Genomic DNA, 14,948 nt, shown 5'->3' with positions numbered 1-14,948 from the left:
TCATTTTTGTTTATTCTCTTGCTGAAATCGACTTCTAGGACCTTTTTATATCGTCCAACAGACATTTATTGTTTTAAGAAATAAAAGTTTTCAACAGAATTTACAGTCTACAACTTGTACACAAAATGTGGTAACGGTATTCATAGTTCATGTGTGCACTAGTGCGTGTCATTTAAAAGTAGTCTGGACTTTTTTTCTTCATGTTGTTATTGACGTTGTGAAAAAAATGTATCACCCTCGCGATAAGAATTTTGCACACGATGCATTCATGACGTTTCATAGGCAACCACTTGAAGACCGAGAGAGGTGTCCCTGGAGCCAGGACGCACTGCTGAGGTGTGGAGAGGTTTGTGCCCTAAAAACAGATAATAATCAGACACTTTAACCCACAGATAGTCGCCTGTGCCCATGTGAAATCAAACTATGTCAGCCGGTTAATTTCACAGCCCCGTGTGTAAAAGATTAACCGTGTGCGCTGCAGTTAACAACACACTGAAAAGTAGCTTTGATGAGTGTCCAAAGTAGTGGAAGTTTGGAGGGGGGCGCCATCTTTGGTCCCAGCTCTCTCCACGTCCCCAACACGGACTGTCTTTTCAGCAAGATACCACGGCGGCGGTGAAGGCCCAGGAAGGTATCGTTAAACGCATTTAAGACGTGTATGTCTTTTCTGCTTGCTCGTTTAGGTTGATTTGTGCAGAACGAAAGGCAAATAGTGTTAAAAACGACCGAGCCGAAACTAGCGTTGCTAGCTAACGTTACACTCCTAACGCCTCAGCTCCAAAGTCAATTGAGCCTGTTTTAGCTAGTAGCACTGAAGACACAGGACCGTCTCAGTGCTCAGGCCAGTGCAGTAACCTTAAAGACAAATACGTGTATAATGGCGATAAACCTGAACAGGAACAGAAAGGTTAACTGCTGTAGTCGCTGCATCCTTCTTTAAAGCATGCTGCCGTTATGAGAGCAAACACTAGTTAAGTTACACATGGATGTAAAATGGGAAATCAAGCATTTTTGGGTGATGGTTGACGTTATATCACCGGACAAATTAGATGTGCATTGCAATCCTTTGTGTGCGTGTAGACCGGCGTTTCCCTACCAACAGTGGTCCCGATAATATTGCTGTGCGTGTGTAACTAATCATCATCTTAACGGTACACAAGGTAGATCGGCTTAAAACATGACAGTATGTAACCTATCTAACATTTAAGTGTAGTCATGGTCTTTAATATAGCCATTTGCTATAGGATCTGCTGCATCGGATGGTAGGTAGCCTTGTTTGACCTTTGTTAAGTATTACTAACTTGGAGTAAATACCGTCATGTAACCCAACAATGAGGGGGACACCCATGGGATACGGGCTGCTATGAACTGTGCAGCATGCTAACCTCACACGGGATCTAACTAGCTGATGCTTATTCGGTTATTTTTGGTGACCCAATGTAGTTGTCACTTATACTAATTTCACTTATTTGCACCCTCAGTAGTTTTCACTGGATATTGTATAGATGCAGAAGTTACTTAGCTTTGCACATTGAGGTAGCTTCTCATTTCCTTAGCAGTATCAGTGTTATCTATGCATTGGTTTGAATTAATCAATGATGGCTGCCTGCATCCCTCAGTATGACACTGTTAGATATTGAAAATGGGGATATTATTGTTGTCTGTGTAGTTTCTTAAATTGCCAGTGAGTGAACCTACGTTGGAAGCAATCCAACAAAGTTCATGCCAGAGATTTGTAATGCTTTCCAAGTGTCTGCCATAAACAGGTGGTCGCCCTGCTGAGCAGCATGGAGTTAAAATGCCATCCACAGCAAGAGTTATAAGGGTTCAACCGCTTGTTCCTGCAGGGGCCTTGAATATAGATAATACTTATGTACTGAGGCCCTTTTTAAACAAAGGGAAATCCTTGAGGTATATCACACAGCTGATTTGTAGTTGGGATGTGAAACTGGCATTTTTCGGGGTGAAAAGTTGGATATGATTATGAAGTCATCTCAGCTGGACTCTGATTGTTCCGAGAAGCAGCAGTAGGAAGGGCTTTAAAGGTTTCTTTGATGGTGTTGAGTCGAAGTTGTCACTCCGGTGAATAGTGTTTCACACATTAGACAGTAATTAGCAATTTCAGAGAAATGCACAGACATCTGCTTCTTTAGTCGAGGAATGTGTTTTGCTAGAAAAAAATTTGCACAGATAAAAGTCTGTACAGTCAATGTCAGACATTTTGTCCAGAAACAGAAGAAAAACATGTTTGAGTGAAGGAGGGCTTTAATGAGTTAAAGTCAAACTGTATTGAGGTGGAAATTGTGCTGTTTATTTGAATAGTTGCAAATAAAGTGAGAAAACTTGTCTCTCTATGCACTTGTCTCTAACGTCTTGTAATTACAGGGCTAAATATTTAGCACTTCTGTAAATACTCATTTCAAAATAGTCTTGCTCGTTCCTCTAGTTCAGTGATTCCCAACAAGGGGTACTTTTGCCCCAGAGGGTACTTATGAAATTACCTCACGTATGATGTGTTCACACAGTAGCTCCCATCAATTGGCTACTTTTGTGTTTTAATTTGTTGTATTTTTGCCTCGGGGAGCACACAGACGCACACCTTGCCATTACTGGCTTCAGAGCAAGTGTCTCTAAGCACAGGAAGGTAGTGACTGTAAGTGTTATCTTTAGGTGTTATCAGAGAAAAGTGTGTTGTCTAAAGTTAGTTTACATAGTCGAACCGAATATTTGATCACAGCTTCTATAGTAAGTGGTTAAGCAGGTCTATTGGAGATAATGAAGGAACTCGGCAACTCCGGCCTTTTGTTCATTCACACAGAACCCAGGAAAGGCAGTGTAATGGTACCCCAGTGTGGATTTCACACAGAACACCACCTAACCAGAAGCAAAAGAGGTGATGATGTCTAGTGTGTGAGATTTGTCCCCAAACCGCCAACTTGATACATTATAGTAGTTAGGATTGGGCGATATGAAGATGTTAGATTGTAAAGGATCAGAACATGTTGCAATCTGCCAAAGCAGAGAGATGGTAATATCGTCTATAGGGGACTTTCTATCCATTGCTGTTCTTTGCTGTTGCACGGATGCATCAGGTTTTTTTCTCCAATAAAGATACGCTGATCAACCAATTATAGCAAACTACAGGCAGTGACAAGAGGTTCTCACCCCCCCATCCTGTTTGATTGGAGAAGACATGGTGGACCAATTGCTTGATATGTTCCTGTAAGTTTTAATAACTTAGGCTGCTCTGAACAATGCTTTGCCACTTTTTGACCTGCCTTAGGGTCAACTACTGTGTGTGTGTCGTTCCGCCCTGCTAGCGTTCCCATTCCCACAGACATCAACTCGTCCACCCATTATGTCTTTGTACCTTTCACACAGACGGCGAGATGCAATTAAGGTACAACAGCCCCGCGATTAACATGCTGTGTAAAAGGGGCTATTGATTAGAGATGCAACGTTCCGATACCCTGATGGGCTATCAGATGAATGAGGCAGATCCAGTATTCCGATCCAGTCATGTCTTTGTTTATTAATATCATATACAGCAATACAGTTGCAGCGATCTTGTCAATTCAATTATGTTCGCAACACCGGTTAGGGATTATTACATTTTAGAATATCTGTTTGCGGTGCACTTTACATGAAAGTGTTAGTTATTTATTTTTGCTGCTAATGTATACTTTATTTGTTAATAAATAATATTAAGTATGTTTATATCTGTGTTAATTTGTTCCCTTTTTTTAAGAAGGCTAAATGTTTGTCATGCCTGATGCCTTCACTTACATGTGAAAGGTATACGGTTCATTCATTCAACAGTAGTATTGGATCAGCTGTCTAATACGCTCAGCCCAGCTATTGGTATCAGATTGGATCAGTGCATCCCTTTTATTGATTAGAGGGTTATGATAAAGAATTACTACGACACCTCTTAATCTATGGAACTGTCTTTCAGTAAACCGCCAACCAAATTCTCATTGGTCAGGCAATCGGTGGTGTTACTTTCATAAGCTTGTGTGTCCAATAAAGCACAGCGTTATTGGACACACAAGTCAGAAAATGTTGACAAAAGGTACATGTTCTGGATGAAGGGAATGCTGAAGCACATAGCGAAAGAGGACATACGTAGATATATATGTTCAAGGTCTTGTACATGACGATGTAGTCGGTCTTTGCGGTATCCTAATTGTGGCATGGCAAAAAAAAGACATACCTCGGTACAAAACGCCCCCAGGTAGAGTGCTCTGAGTGCACTGTGGACCATTTAGTTAATCTAGAGACAACGTGCAGATTTTTTCCCCCCGATTGATTATTAGAAGAGGAGGTAGAATTTCAGTTGACCAAGGTTTTTTTTTTCTTTCCCTTATAAGTATGCCCAGCTTCTGTAATTTATGTATCTGTACACGCATGTATTATATGTCCATTTAAATGGATTCCTTTTTGTAGATTCAAAATGGTTGTCTCATGAAAGCACAGGTTTAGTGGGCAGACCCCTCTGAGTCAGCAGCAACACTGAAGCCCAGGGAGCTCACGTAACAGTCCCACAGGAGCACAGTATTCATCAGTGAGTGCCTAGCAGTCGAAACATTGGACTCAGGATAATAGTGTTTGTGGCACAAAGACGCCTGTTACTTTTGGACTTTTCCTCTGCATTTTTCAGATCAGAATCAGAAATACTTTAATAATCCCAGGGGGAAATTAATTAAGTTGAGTTATACATTGTTTTGGTGACTATTTTATTATTTTAACTGTTGTATTAAGGTGCTCCTAGTATATCTGGTTGTGATGACAGGAGTAAACAGTGCTAATCCTCAGTGCTACACAGTGAATCCTGAATATGCGTCTACGGAATAGGGCTAAATTTGGTCTTCGCCTATATTGTCGTCTAGACTAAAAAATGATAACCAGGGTTTATAAGTCATCTTTATTACAACTCTGCTCTCAAGCTTGCTGTGTCATCTGCTCTTGAGTGGGTGCATTCAAAGGCTTCATATAAGCTGATCCTTAAATATCTGAGACATACTGTGAATTGTTGCTAATCTTTCCAGGCACCATGGAGGAGCTGCACAGCCTGGATCCGCGGAGACAGGAGCTGCTGGAGGCACGATTTATGGGCGGGGTCAGCGGCAGCACTGGCAGCACTGGCAGCACAAGCGGAGGAACCAAAGTGAGTGAATATTTACCTGTCATTGTTTTGACATTTAGTTAAAATTAATTATTGATCAAAATACTTTTTTTTAGTGTCCACGTCTTATCCTGAAATAATCTTTTATTTTATATTTGCAGGGGTTGACCAATAATGAATGTTCAAATCACAGTTTTGGAAGCCTAGGATCCTCCAGCGACAAGGAGTCAGAGGTACACTAACCTACTGACATGATTTAGCAGTCCACCCACACCTCTGAAGCCCCTTTTCCTTTTTGGCAGGAGTGCTTGTCTGAATGCCCTCTAATGCTGTGTTAACGCTAACAGATTTTATTTTTTGTAGACAAATTAAATTTTCCAAAGATTCAAATTTGCACAGGGTAAAAATGTATAAATTGCCTAGAATTTCCCATTGTCCTGATGTAGTTAAATCAAAATTGGGGAAAAAAATAATTGTAGCTGTCTGTGGGTGGTATATTCACTGAGCTGTGTCTGCCTCCGGATGATGTTATGAAACCCGGACAGCGTTTGTTTTTCCAACGTATCTAGAAATTCCACAACTGGTACAAAGCAGCAAGAGTGGTTATTTTGGCTGTGGTTGATGATGGGAAAGAAATGACGGAAAGATATGTTGGAGCCTCTCCTTCTCTAAAGAATGCTTCACAACTAAATGCAAATTATCCCACGTGAGAAACGTGAGATGAAAATTCCCTTTGCATTTAGTCTGAACTCAGCATAAGGTTGCAATAACTTATTTTAGCAGCATTTTGTAGCAATTTTAATCCCATATATTGCCCCGCTTAATTAACCTTTACTCTGATATGTATGCAAATCTGGAAACTGCTGTAGCTAAGCGCTCCCCAATGCCATCGTTCCTAATAAGGCACCAAGGGACAACTTAGAACAGACTAGCACCTGTTGACTAATGCCTGTAGATGGCATGGTTAGATGTGGTGGTCATAGTGTGTGAAATAATATTCCTTATGATTTAAAAAAAAAAAAAAAAAGGAGGAAAACCATAGGAATCTGATACAGTTCTCATTTTATTTGTTGCTTCTCTTTTTTTTTTTTTTTTTTTTTTTTTACATTTGTCTAAAAATCTTGTCCATCTCACTTAACAGGGGTCAGATGTGAAAAGAGGCAGCTCTCCTGCTTATTCGGTAGGTATATGATGCTCATGCAGGCAGTCTGGCTGCCCTAACCTGTTAACATGGGCGGCTAAATAAAAAGTAACAGGTACGGGAACGCACATGCCCTGTTGCTGCGTGTGAACTGGCCTGGTTGTCAGTTTGCAAGCGTTACAAGAAATACACATTTGGATTTGTTTTGACTGTCCCTTCCGGTAGCGTCACACCACCACACTGCGTTTCCGTGCACAGCAGTAACTGGAGTATTGTCTCGCCCTGGTTAAGTGAATAACCGGGTTATGCCAGTAACTCTACCTCCTGTACAGTAGGTAGAGCTCTGCTAATGTACAACTGGATGGAATATGGCTTTTCTTCCGGTTGACCTTTTGTCAAAATCCCAACAACTTGGAAAGTTGGCTGGATATTTTTCGACAGAAATGGGTCTTCTTGGTAGTAACATTACTTGCCGTGGCGAAGTCTTCAGTCGGTTTAAATGTAAAGCTTGTGTCGTTGCTGTTGTTTTGGCGCCGTTGCTTCCTGATCTGTTGTATTTCCGGGTAAAAATCAACTGCCACGGATTGGGGAGGGGGCAGTTACAACCTACAGAGCATACACAGAGGCGTACCCCGGTTAAGGTGTATACATGCACCAATAGTCTGGTTACTGAAGGAGTTATCTCGGTCTGTTAACTGGGTAATGTTATCCCTGATTTAAACCGGGTAAGGTGTTAACATTACATTTGAAAAACCGGGGTATTGCCTTAACCAAATCGTGTTTTTAAACTGCATGTAAATGCACTGAGGGTTGGTATGCAGATACAGCAGCAAGTCCATAGGTCAAAACAGGCTTTTTTGTGTAGTATTTGTTTAACAATAACATCAAGTCAATTCTCTCTTTCAGACCCCAGAGAAGAAACAGTCAGAAACAGCCAGAGGCAGAAAAAGGAAACCTGAGATCCAATCAGAGAGCAGCCAAGGTGAGTGTCTTGTGGTAAATTGGTTACATTTCCACCCTTGCTTACAGTACCTCTTTGAAATATTTTATTAAATAACAATATTTTTTTCCCTTTACAGGGAAATCAATTGTGCGAGGACCCAAAATAAGTGATTATTTTGATGTAAGTTTTCAGTTTCTTGTCTCTAAAATAACAGTACTGTAATCGAAAAAGAGCCACATTATCAAATGTTTGGTAGTGATGTCACCTTCCTTCTCTTATCCTTTTTAGTTCCAGGGAGGAAATGGGTCCAGTCCTGTGAGAGGTCTCCCACCAGTGATTCGCTCACCCCAGAACTCACATTCCCACTCCGCTCAGGGTATCGCTGTAAGTTACGGCAAAACTTGTACTCAAAAAGCTTTGAATTTGTCCTTGCCCTGTTATAAACGAAGTGCTCTCTCTTCTGTTGCAGGTTAGACAAAATAGCTCATCTCCTACTAGTCTTTCTTTTGGGGACCACATGAGTCATCCAAAGCAACTAGCAGTCAAATTTGTTCAGGTGAGGGGGGGGTGATTGGGGATGGTGTGGATGCCACCAGCTCTTATAATCACTCTTAAATGTGTTTGTGAAGTTTCTAGGCAAGTTTTTAAACCACTTCTTTTTTTTTTTCGACTCTAGACTGACCTCACAGTGTTGAAGTTGGCTGCCCTCGAAAGCACTAAGAATCTAGACCTTGAGAAGAAGGAGGGGAGGATAGACGATTTGCTAAGGGTAAGAAGAAGGTCTCTCTCTATTGCAGAAAGGCTTGATAAGGCTTAGCTGATGTTACTTTAATGCAAAAACAATTGGACAAAGTTTGCCAAAGCAATGCTTTGTAAGACAACGACCTTAATTTGTTTAGTCAGTCAACATTATTTTTAAGATTTTAAATAATTGGCCGATTGGGAGAATAATAATTTGTGCAGCTGCTGATTCAGTTATTTCTTTCTGCTTCATAGGCAAACTGTGATCTCAGGAGACAGATAGATGAACAACAGAAATTACTTGAAAAGTACAAGGAACGCTTGAATAAATGTATCACCATGAGCAAGAAGTTGCTCATAGAAAAGGTAAATGTATTGGCTTTCATAACCCTTTTATGAACACTCAACATATGTCTGCGAACTCCCATGGAAATCCACATTTTGTATTGTCGTTCAGATCACCCAGGAGAAGCAGGCCTGTCGGGAGAAAAGCATGCAGGATAGACTTCGTTTAGGCCATTTCACTACAGTGAGACATGGAGCTTCATTCACAGAACAGTGGACTGACGGCTATGCCTTCCAAAACCTTGTGAAGTAAGAGTCTTTCAGTGAGATTGTCTGTGTCACATTGATCATGTTGTTATGTTTTTTTTGTTATAAAATATGTTTTGTTTTCTAACCTTTTAGAGAAACACTCATTTTCCAAAACATTTTTGTCACAGTGAAGCTCTTCTGTTTCTTTATCTAAGCTATAGTAGTTAATTGTTTGGCAGCTTCTCGGCACATGTGTAATTTTCTCTGTAGGAGCTTCACACATACACCGCTAATCCTGATTATTTAAAGCTTTATCCCAAACCGGTGAATCAGATTTAACACAGGCTGCAGGTGACAGCTGTTACACTTAAAAACATGACAAACACACCTTTAAGGACACTTTTATCCAACATGTATGACAGGCAGCTGCATGTGCACAATGCCTGATCTATATACGCAGATAAATAGTAACCTCCAGCCCCTAAAAAAGTATTTAAAAAAAGAATGATGAGTAAAGGAACACAGCCAGAAGATCCGACTTCCATCAAAGAGCCGTAGTTCCCATCACTATTGGAAAATGATGTTTCAAGCGCAGCCTTAAATGAACTTTACAACTTTGACATTTGCTGCCATGGTGTCAAATTAAGTGAGTTGATAATGGGAATGGAAATGCTACTAATCTCATCTAACAGAAAGCACTGCTTTGCATCTACAGACAGCAAGAGTCCATGAACCAACAGAGAGAGGACATTGAGAGGCAGAGAAAACTTCTGGCCAAGAGGAAACCTCCATCCTCCAGTAACTCCCAAGCACCAACCACAAACTCGGAGCCAAAGCAACGCAAAACCAAGGCAGTGAATGGAGCAGAAAGTGATCCCTTTCTAAAACCCAGCCTACCTCAGCTGTAAGTCCAGGCCTTGTGTAAATCACAGATATCAGACTAGACATTCTCCAGGTGTATGAAATTCATTGTAGTTTTGGCTGTATTATTTTTCATAGCCTGCTGTTGTGAAGCAAGTTTAACAGGACTCTATGACTTTTATCTCCCTAATCCTGAAAAGGCTGACACTAGCAGAGTACCATGAACAGGAAGAGATCTTCAAACTGCGTCTTGGACATGTCAAGAAGGTTTGTCCAATGCTGAACTTACAGCAACAATATATTATGTTTTGTTCTTTTACAATTAAGAAGTTACAACCTAATTGCAGTCAGTATCCTATAATGTAGCAAATCTGTCTTCCGTAATTGAACATATTCAGTCTGATTCTCCTGCTTCCTGAGCTGAACCACTGTTCCTTTTGTGTGACTCACCCTAAGGATGGAGTGAGCCTGTAGTTTGACAATGCATTCATTGTTTTCTCGATGAATAAGCATCACAGGCAGCCCCTGACAGACTCCGTACCGATTAAACCGTTAATATTTAATACACAACTAGTCAGCTGTGTACAACTGGATTTTGATGGGCTCCTCTCCTTGTAGTCAACAGTTCTGAAGTTCCTTTTGTGCAATTGTATGTTTGAATCATTTATAGGAAGAAGCGGAGATCCAGGCGGAGCTGGAGCGTCTTGAGAGAGTGCGCAACCTTCACATTCGGGAGCTGAAGAGAATAAATAATGAAGACAGCTCACAGTGAGTCTGAATCAATTTCTTTGACAGTTACTGCATTGACATTGGAACATGGTGTACAGACAAGGCTAGTATAGTGGTGATACTAAGTAACTGCCCACTGGATGATTTCCACATTGGCAAAGTTGATGGTTTTGTGGTGTTGTTTTTTTCCATCCAAAGATTTAAAGATCACCCAACGTTGAATGAACGGTATCTGCTCCTACACCTTCTAGGAAGAGGGGGTTTCAGTGAAGTTTACAAGGTAAGTGGTTAAATGTTGACGTCATAGGTGTCAAAGTGAAATATTGCTCTTCAACTATAAGCCAACTCTTTGTGCATGTGTTGTACAGGCTTTTGACTTGACTGAGCAACGATACGCTGCTGTGAAAATCCACCAACTTAACAAGAACTGGAGAGAAGAGAAAAAAGAGAACTACCACAAGTATGTTGGCCCATGTGGAAATGTATAACCTCACCTGCAGTGTACTATAAATAGTGTTTCAAATGTGACATACTTAGACAAGCTGTTCTAATATCCTTTTACTTTCAGCGTATTGTTTTTCCTCTCCTTAAGCCCCAACACGGGCCAGTCTTCTGCACTTTCATGCTCGATTGCTTGGCTGTTAATAGAAGCATGATTATCTTCCTCTCCACAGGCATGCATGTCGAGAGTACAGAATACACAAGGAGCTGGACCACCCCCGAATCGTGAAACTTTACGACTACTTCTCACTGGACACAGACACGTTAGTGCACTTGATACATCCTTGTTTATGCATCTCCAGCACTGTTCAGTTGGTTTCTGTTAGATGTGAGCTATAATTCTAAGTAAATCAAGTGTTTTTCTCCCAATCAATAGGTTTTGCACTGTCATGGAGTACTGTGAAGGCAACGACTTGGATTTCTACTTGAAGCAGCATAAGCTAATGTCTGAGAAGGAGGCACGGTCTATAGTCATGCAGATTGTGAATGCACTAAGATACCTGAATGAAATCAAACCCCCCATCATCCATTACGACCTTAAGCCAGGTAAACACCCCCATCTGGACAACTGATGACTCATCACATCAATTCAAGAAAATATCAGTCAGGGCGCATTCACACTGTCCATTCGTATTGGCCCAAGCACGCTTCACAGTTTAGTCTAGTTCGTTTGACCAGTGTGAGTACAACTTTACCACGCCCAGGCACGGCACGTTTGAGAGGGGCAGACTTTTGTAAAGCACAAATGCACACGTACGGGCACAAGCGTGCGCACGTGTATAGGCACGAGCATTGGTGGTCCTGATGTCTGTTTATATGCATGAGACAGACATTTAAAAAGATGCGCCGAGCGATTCATGGTGGTTTGATGCGTGTTTACTGTAGATTTGGTCAGATGAAAATATTCAAACACTGCGAGATAAAACTGAATCTCCGAGGTGTGATGACCTATAAGCAATACGCATTCAAGCTGCGGCCCGTGGGGAACAATCACTCTAAAGCACGGGGCAAGGTACAAATGGACAGTGTGAGTGCTCCCTTACTCTCAGTGGTGGAGGAAGTATTCAGATCCTTTACTTAAGTAAACATACTAATACTACACTGTAAAAGTACTCAAATACTACTCAAGTAAAATTTTAAATGCAGGACTTTTACTTGTAATTAAGTATAATAATGAAAATTAAGTTAAAGGAGCTGTACATGAAATGCAAAGAGCCTCCACATGGCTCTCACCCTAATATGTGAAATACCAAAGTTTTTTCATGGCCATGTGCCATAACACTAAGCTTGAATTACAACACTTCATTCTCTGCTCACAACGCCATTACTTCACTACATTTACATTGCAGTTTATTTTTGATCATTCTCACTCATAATGTTCTGAATGTTGAATACAGCTCTGTTTTTTAAATTTTAAATGAAATAATAAAAACCTCAAAATCTAATTTAAAAATTATTAAAAGGAAGAACAATCTTCACATTTGAGAAGCTGGAAATATGAAATATTTAATGATGAATTACTTAAACAATTGTAAAAAGAAATATGCCATTTTGTGTCATTCTTCCAATTGTTTCAGTTCTACTTAAATATCAAAACATATTTTAACTTCATATATCTTCTGTGTCAACATTAATTTATAAGGTAAATGTAGTGAAGTACATTTGCCTCTGAGATGTAGTGGAGTAAAAGTATAAATTGGCACAGAAAGAAAATACTCAAGTACTTTTTTTTGTAGTCCAGTAAATTAATCTAGTGGGTTGAAGTAGTCATCCAATTGATACACGACGGGGAAATTTATATGTTACATCAGCTCAAGAGTTTAGAAAAACAGATTGACTGAGTGATAAAAATAAACACATACAAATACAATAGACTAATAAAAAAAAGCTATATATAAATTCTAGACAAAATAAAGACAGAGTGAAATACAAACAGAAAAGACTAGAATAGCTACTGTACATAAATGCCATAACTTCTTAGTGCTGACTTCTTTCACTTTGATTTCAAGGCAATATCTTGTTGGTAGACGGCACAGCCTGTGGGGAAATCAAAATCACTGACTTCGGTCTGTCAAAAATCATGGATGATGACAACTACGGCGTGGATGGGATGGACCTGACATCACAGGGTGCCGGGACCTATTGGTGAGAAGAAATGTCCCACGTATACATACACCACATACTGTATAAGAAAACATGCAGTGTAGCAATAATAATTATGTGTATAATAAGTTCTGCACTACACTTTTCACTTGAGTAAAAGTGCATGTTATCAACAAGTATCAAAAGTAAAAGTACTGGTTATGCAAGCGATGCTTTCAGTGCCATATTAATAACATGTAAGCGCTACTGTAATGTTGTTGGTCACGTCGAGCCAAGTTTAACTAGTGTTATTGCGGGGTGGTTTAATTTCATACCTGCATCATATTTCTTTAAACCCATTATGTTTTATGTGTAAAATCTGGATTATAACTAGTAACATTTGTTAAATAGATGTAGTGGAGGAAAAAAAACAATCTTTGTGCTAAGTGGCATACAAAAGAAATGCTCAAATAAAAGATAACAGTACTTACAGAGGGAATGTGCTAAATTCCTTCCACAAAACAACTTTTTTTTTTTTTTCTTTCGGCCAGGTACTTGCCTCCTGAATGTTTTGTGGTTGGCAAAGAACCTCCAAAGATCTCCAATAAGGTGGATGTGTGGTCTGTGGGCGTCATCTTTTTTCAGTGTCTGTATGGAAGGAAGGTAAGGAGACCAATCCAGATTCTACCCTTGAACGTTTCTCTAATTTCTTGCATGATGATTGAGCATCGCTCCTTCTTTTACAGCCTTTTGGCCACAATCAGTCACAACAGGACATCCTGCAGGAGAACACCATACTGAAAGCTACAGACGTTCAGTTCCCTGTCAAGCCGGTTTCCAGTAATGAAGCAAAGGTAGGTGAACTTGCATGTAAAGGAATACAGACGATTTAAAATAAGTCTTTTATTATTAAAGAAAAAAATATCTTAAAGCACCTGATTGACCTGCAGATTTTTTGATACTATTTCTCCGCTTAGGCCTTCATAAGGCGGTGTCTGGCATACAGGAAGGAGGACCGGATCGACGTTCACCAAATGGGTAGCGACCCTTACCTGCTCCCTCACATGCGGAGGTCAAGCTCCTCTGGAAATCTGCAGGTGAATGCCGCTGGCTCAGGACCGGCCTCCTCCAGTATCATCTCATACTGACAGCCTCCAACTGTGACAAGAAGATGAAATGACCAAGTTGCTCCCGAATCTGCAGAGCTTCTCAGAGGCTCTGACTTGAGGGAGAGGGAATCGCCAGCTACAGGAGGAGCAGGACACTGGTGGGGAGATCTCACCTGGCCTCCTCTGACCTGTGCCAGGCTTCTACTTGTTTACCCGGGTTGGATCAATGAAGGGACAGTAAGGGGATGTTTTAAAAGGACATGGGTAAAAGGATCTTTTTAGGGTCCGATAAAAGCACTGAAACTGACGACGTACCTTGAATAAAATGTGACTGGACGCTCCGTTCATATGTTGCAGATGGATAAAGCCTTAAAGGGCAGAAGGGAGACCTGGCAGCCCGCCGTTTAGATTAAATAACATGGTTCTGCCAGGGTGCAAATGATTCAGCTGCTAGAAGTTAATTTACTGTGAGAGGACAGTCATCGTTATGTAGAACCCTAAATATTTCACTATTGATTTGGCAAAATGTTTTGTTTTTCACAAATGTTAGGCTTTAATTTGAGTTATTTAGCCATGAGAATGTAATGTGTAGCATACAAGTGGCATCTAGTGACATGTAGGTTGGGGCAGCATACTTAACATTTAATGCACAAAGTAACCAAATGTAGAAAATTGACTGTATAAAATCCTATGCAGGAATATTAAATAACCGATGAATTGGAAATTGTATATGCTGTACAGGTGAATTTTCAAATTTTGAACTGCAGCAGTAACATGTACAAAGAGTTAAAATTTCCCCATGCAAAACAAGTTTCCTGGAGTGTTTGATTTTGCTGCTTTGTTGCTCTTGTTTTTTCAAAGGGCTGTATGTTCCACTTCGGGTACAAGTTGTACAGTTCTGCTAAGAGTGAATAATAAATACCAGGAAATGTTTTTCCCTCCCAGCGAATGGCAGTGTAGAATCAGTCTGTTCATCTAGTTAATCTATACTCGCCTGATAATACACTCAATTTTAGGGGCCAGTCTACCAGCATGTGTCTTCATTTTTTGAGATCACGCTGACACACTGTGGCTCTGTTTAATACTGCATTGTTACAGGGTGTACCGACTCGAGGATGCTCTTGACATGAACCATGTAAGATGTGAGGATAAGAATACAAAATGGGGACCAGAGGCTGAGAT

At 40.4% G+C, this 14,948-nt stretch overlaps 1 protein-coding gene across 1 annotated transcript; it reads left to right on the top strand.

Annotated features, from left to right (window-relative positions):
• Positions 1-508: 508 nt before the first annotated feature.
• On the top strand, positions 509-14,671 carry tlk1a (tousled-like kinase 1a; the record flags this gene model as incomplete). Its single annotated transcript, XM_083922008.1, is given in 23 exon segments — positions 509-538; positions 541-631; positions 5,049-5,167; positions 5,287-5,358; positions 6,267-6,305; positions 7,173-7,248; positions 7,346-7,389; positions 7,498-7,593; positions 7,679-7,765; positions 7,886-7,978; positions 8,206-8,316; positions 8,408-8,544; positions 9,200-9,388; positions 9,546-9,612; positions 10,016-10,113; positions 10,273-10,354; positions 10,443-10,534; positions 10,749-10,838; positions 10,952-11,121; positions 12,585-12,720; positions 13,209-13,320; positions 13,404-13,511; positions 13,635-14,671. Coding segments are annotated over 23 exon segments (2,310 nt in total). The 3' UTR covers positions 13,806-14,671.
• Between the last annotated feature and the right edge of the window lie 277 nt (positions 14,672-14,948).

This window comes from Echiichthys vipera (assembly GCF_963691815.1).
Source record: "Echiichthys vipera genome assembly, chromosome: 10".
NCBI classification, from domain to species: domain Eukaryota; kingdom Metazoa; phylum Chordata; class Actinopteri; order Perciformes; family Trachinidae; genus Echiichthys; species Echiichthys vipera.
Note: the sequence above shows the minus strand (reverse complement) of the source record. Positions and strands in the feature narration are given on the sequence as shown.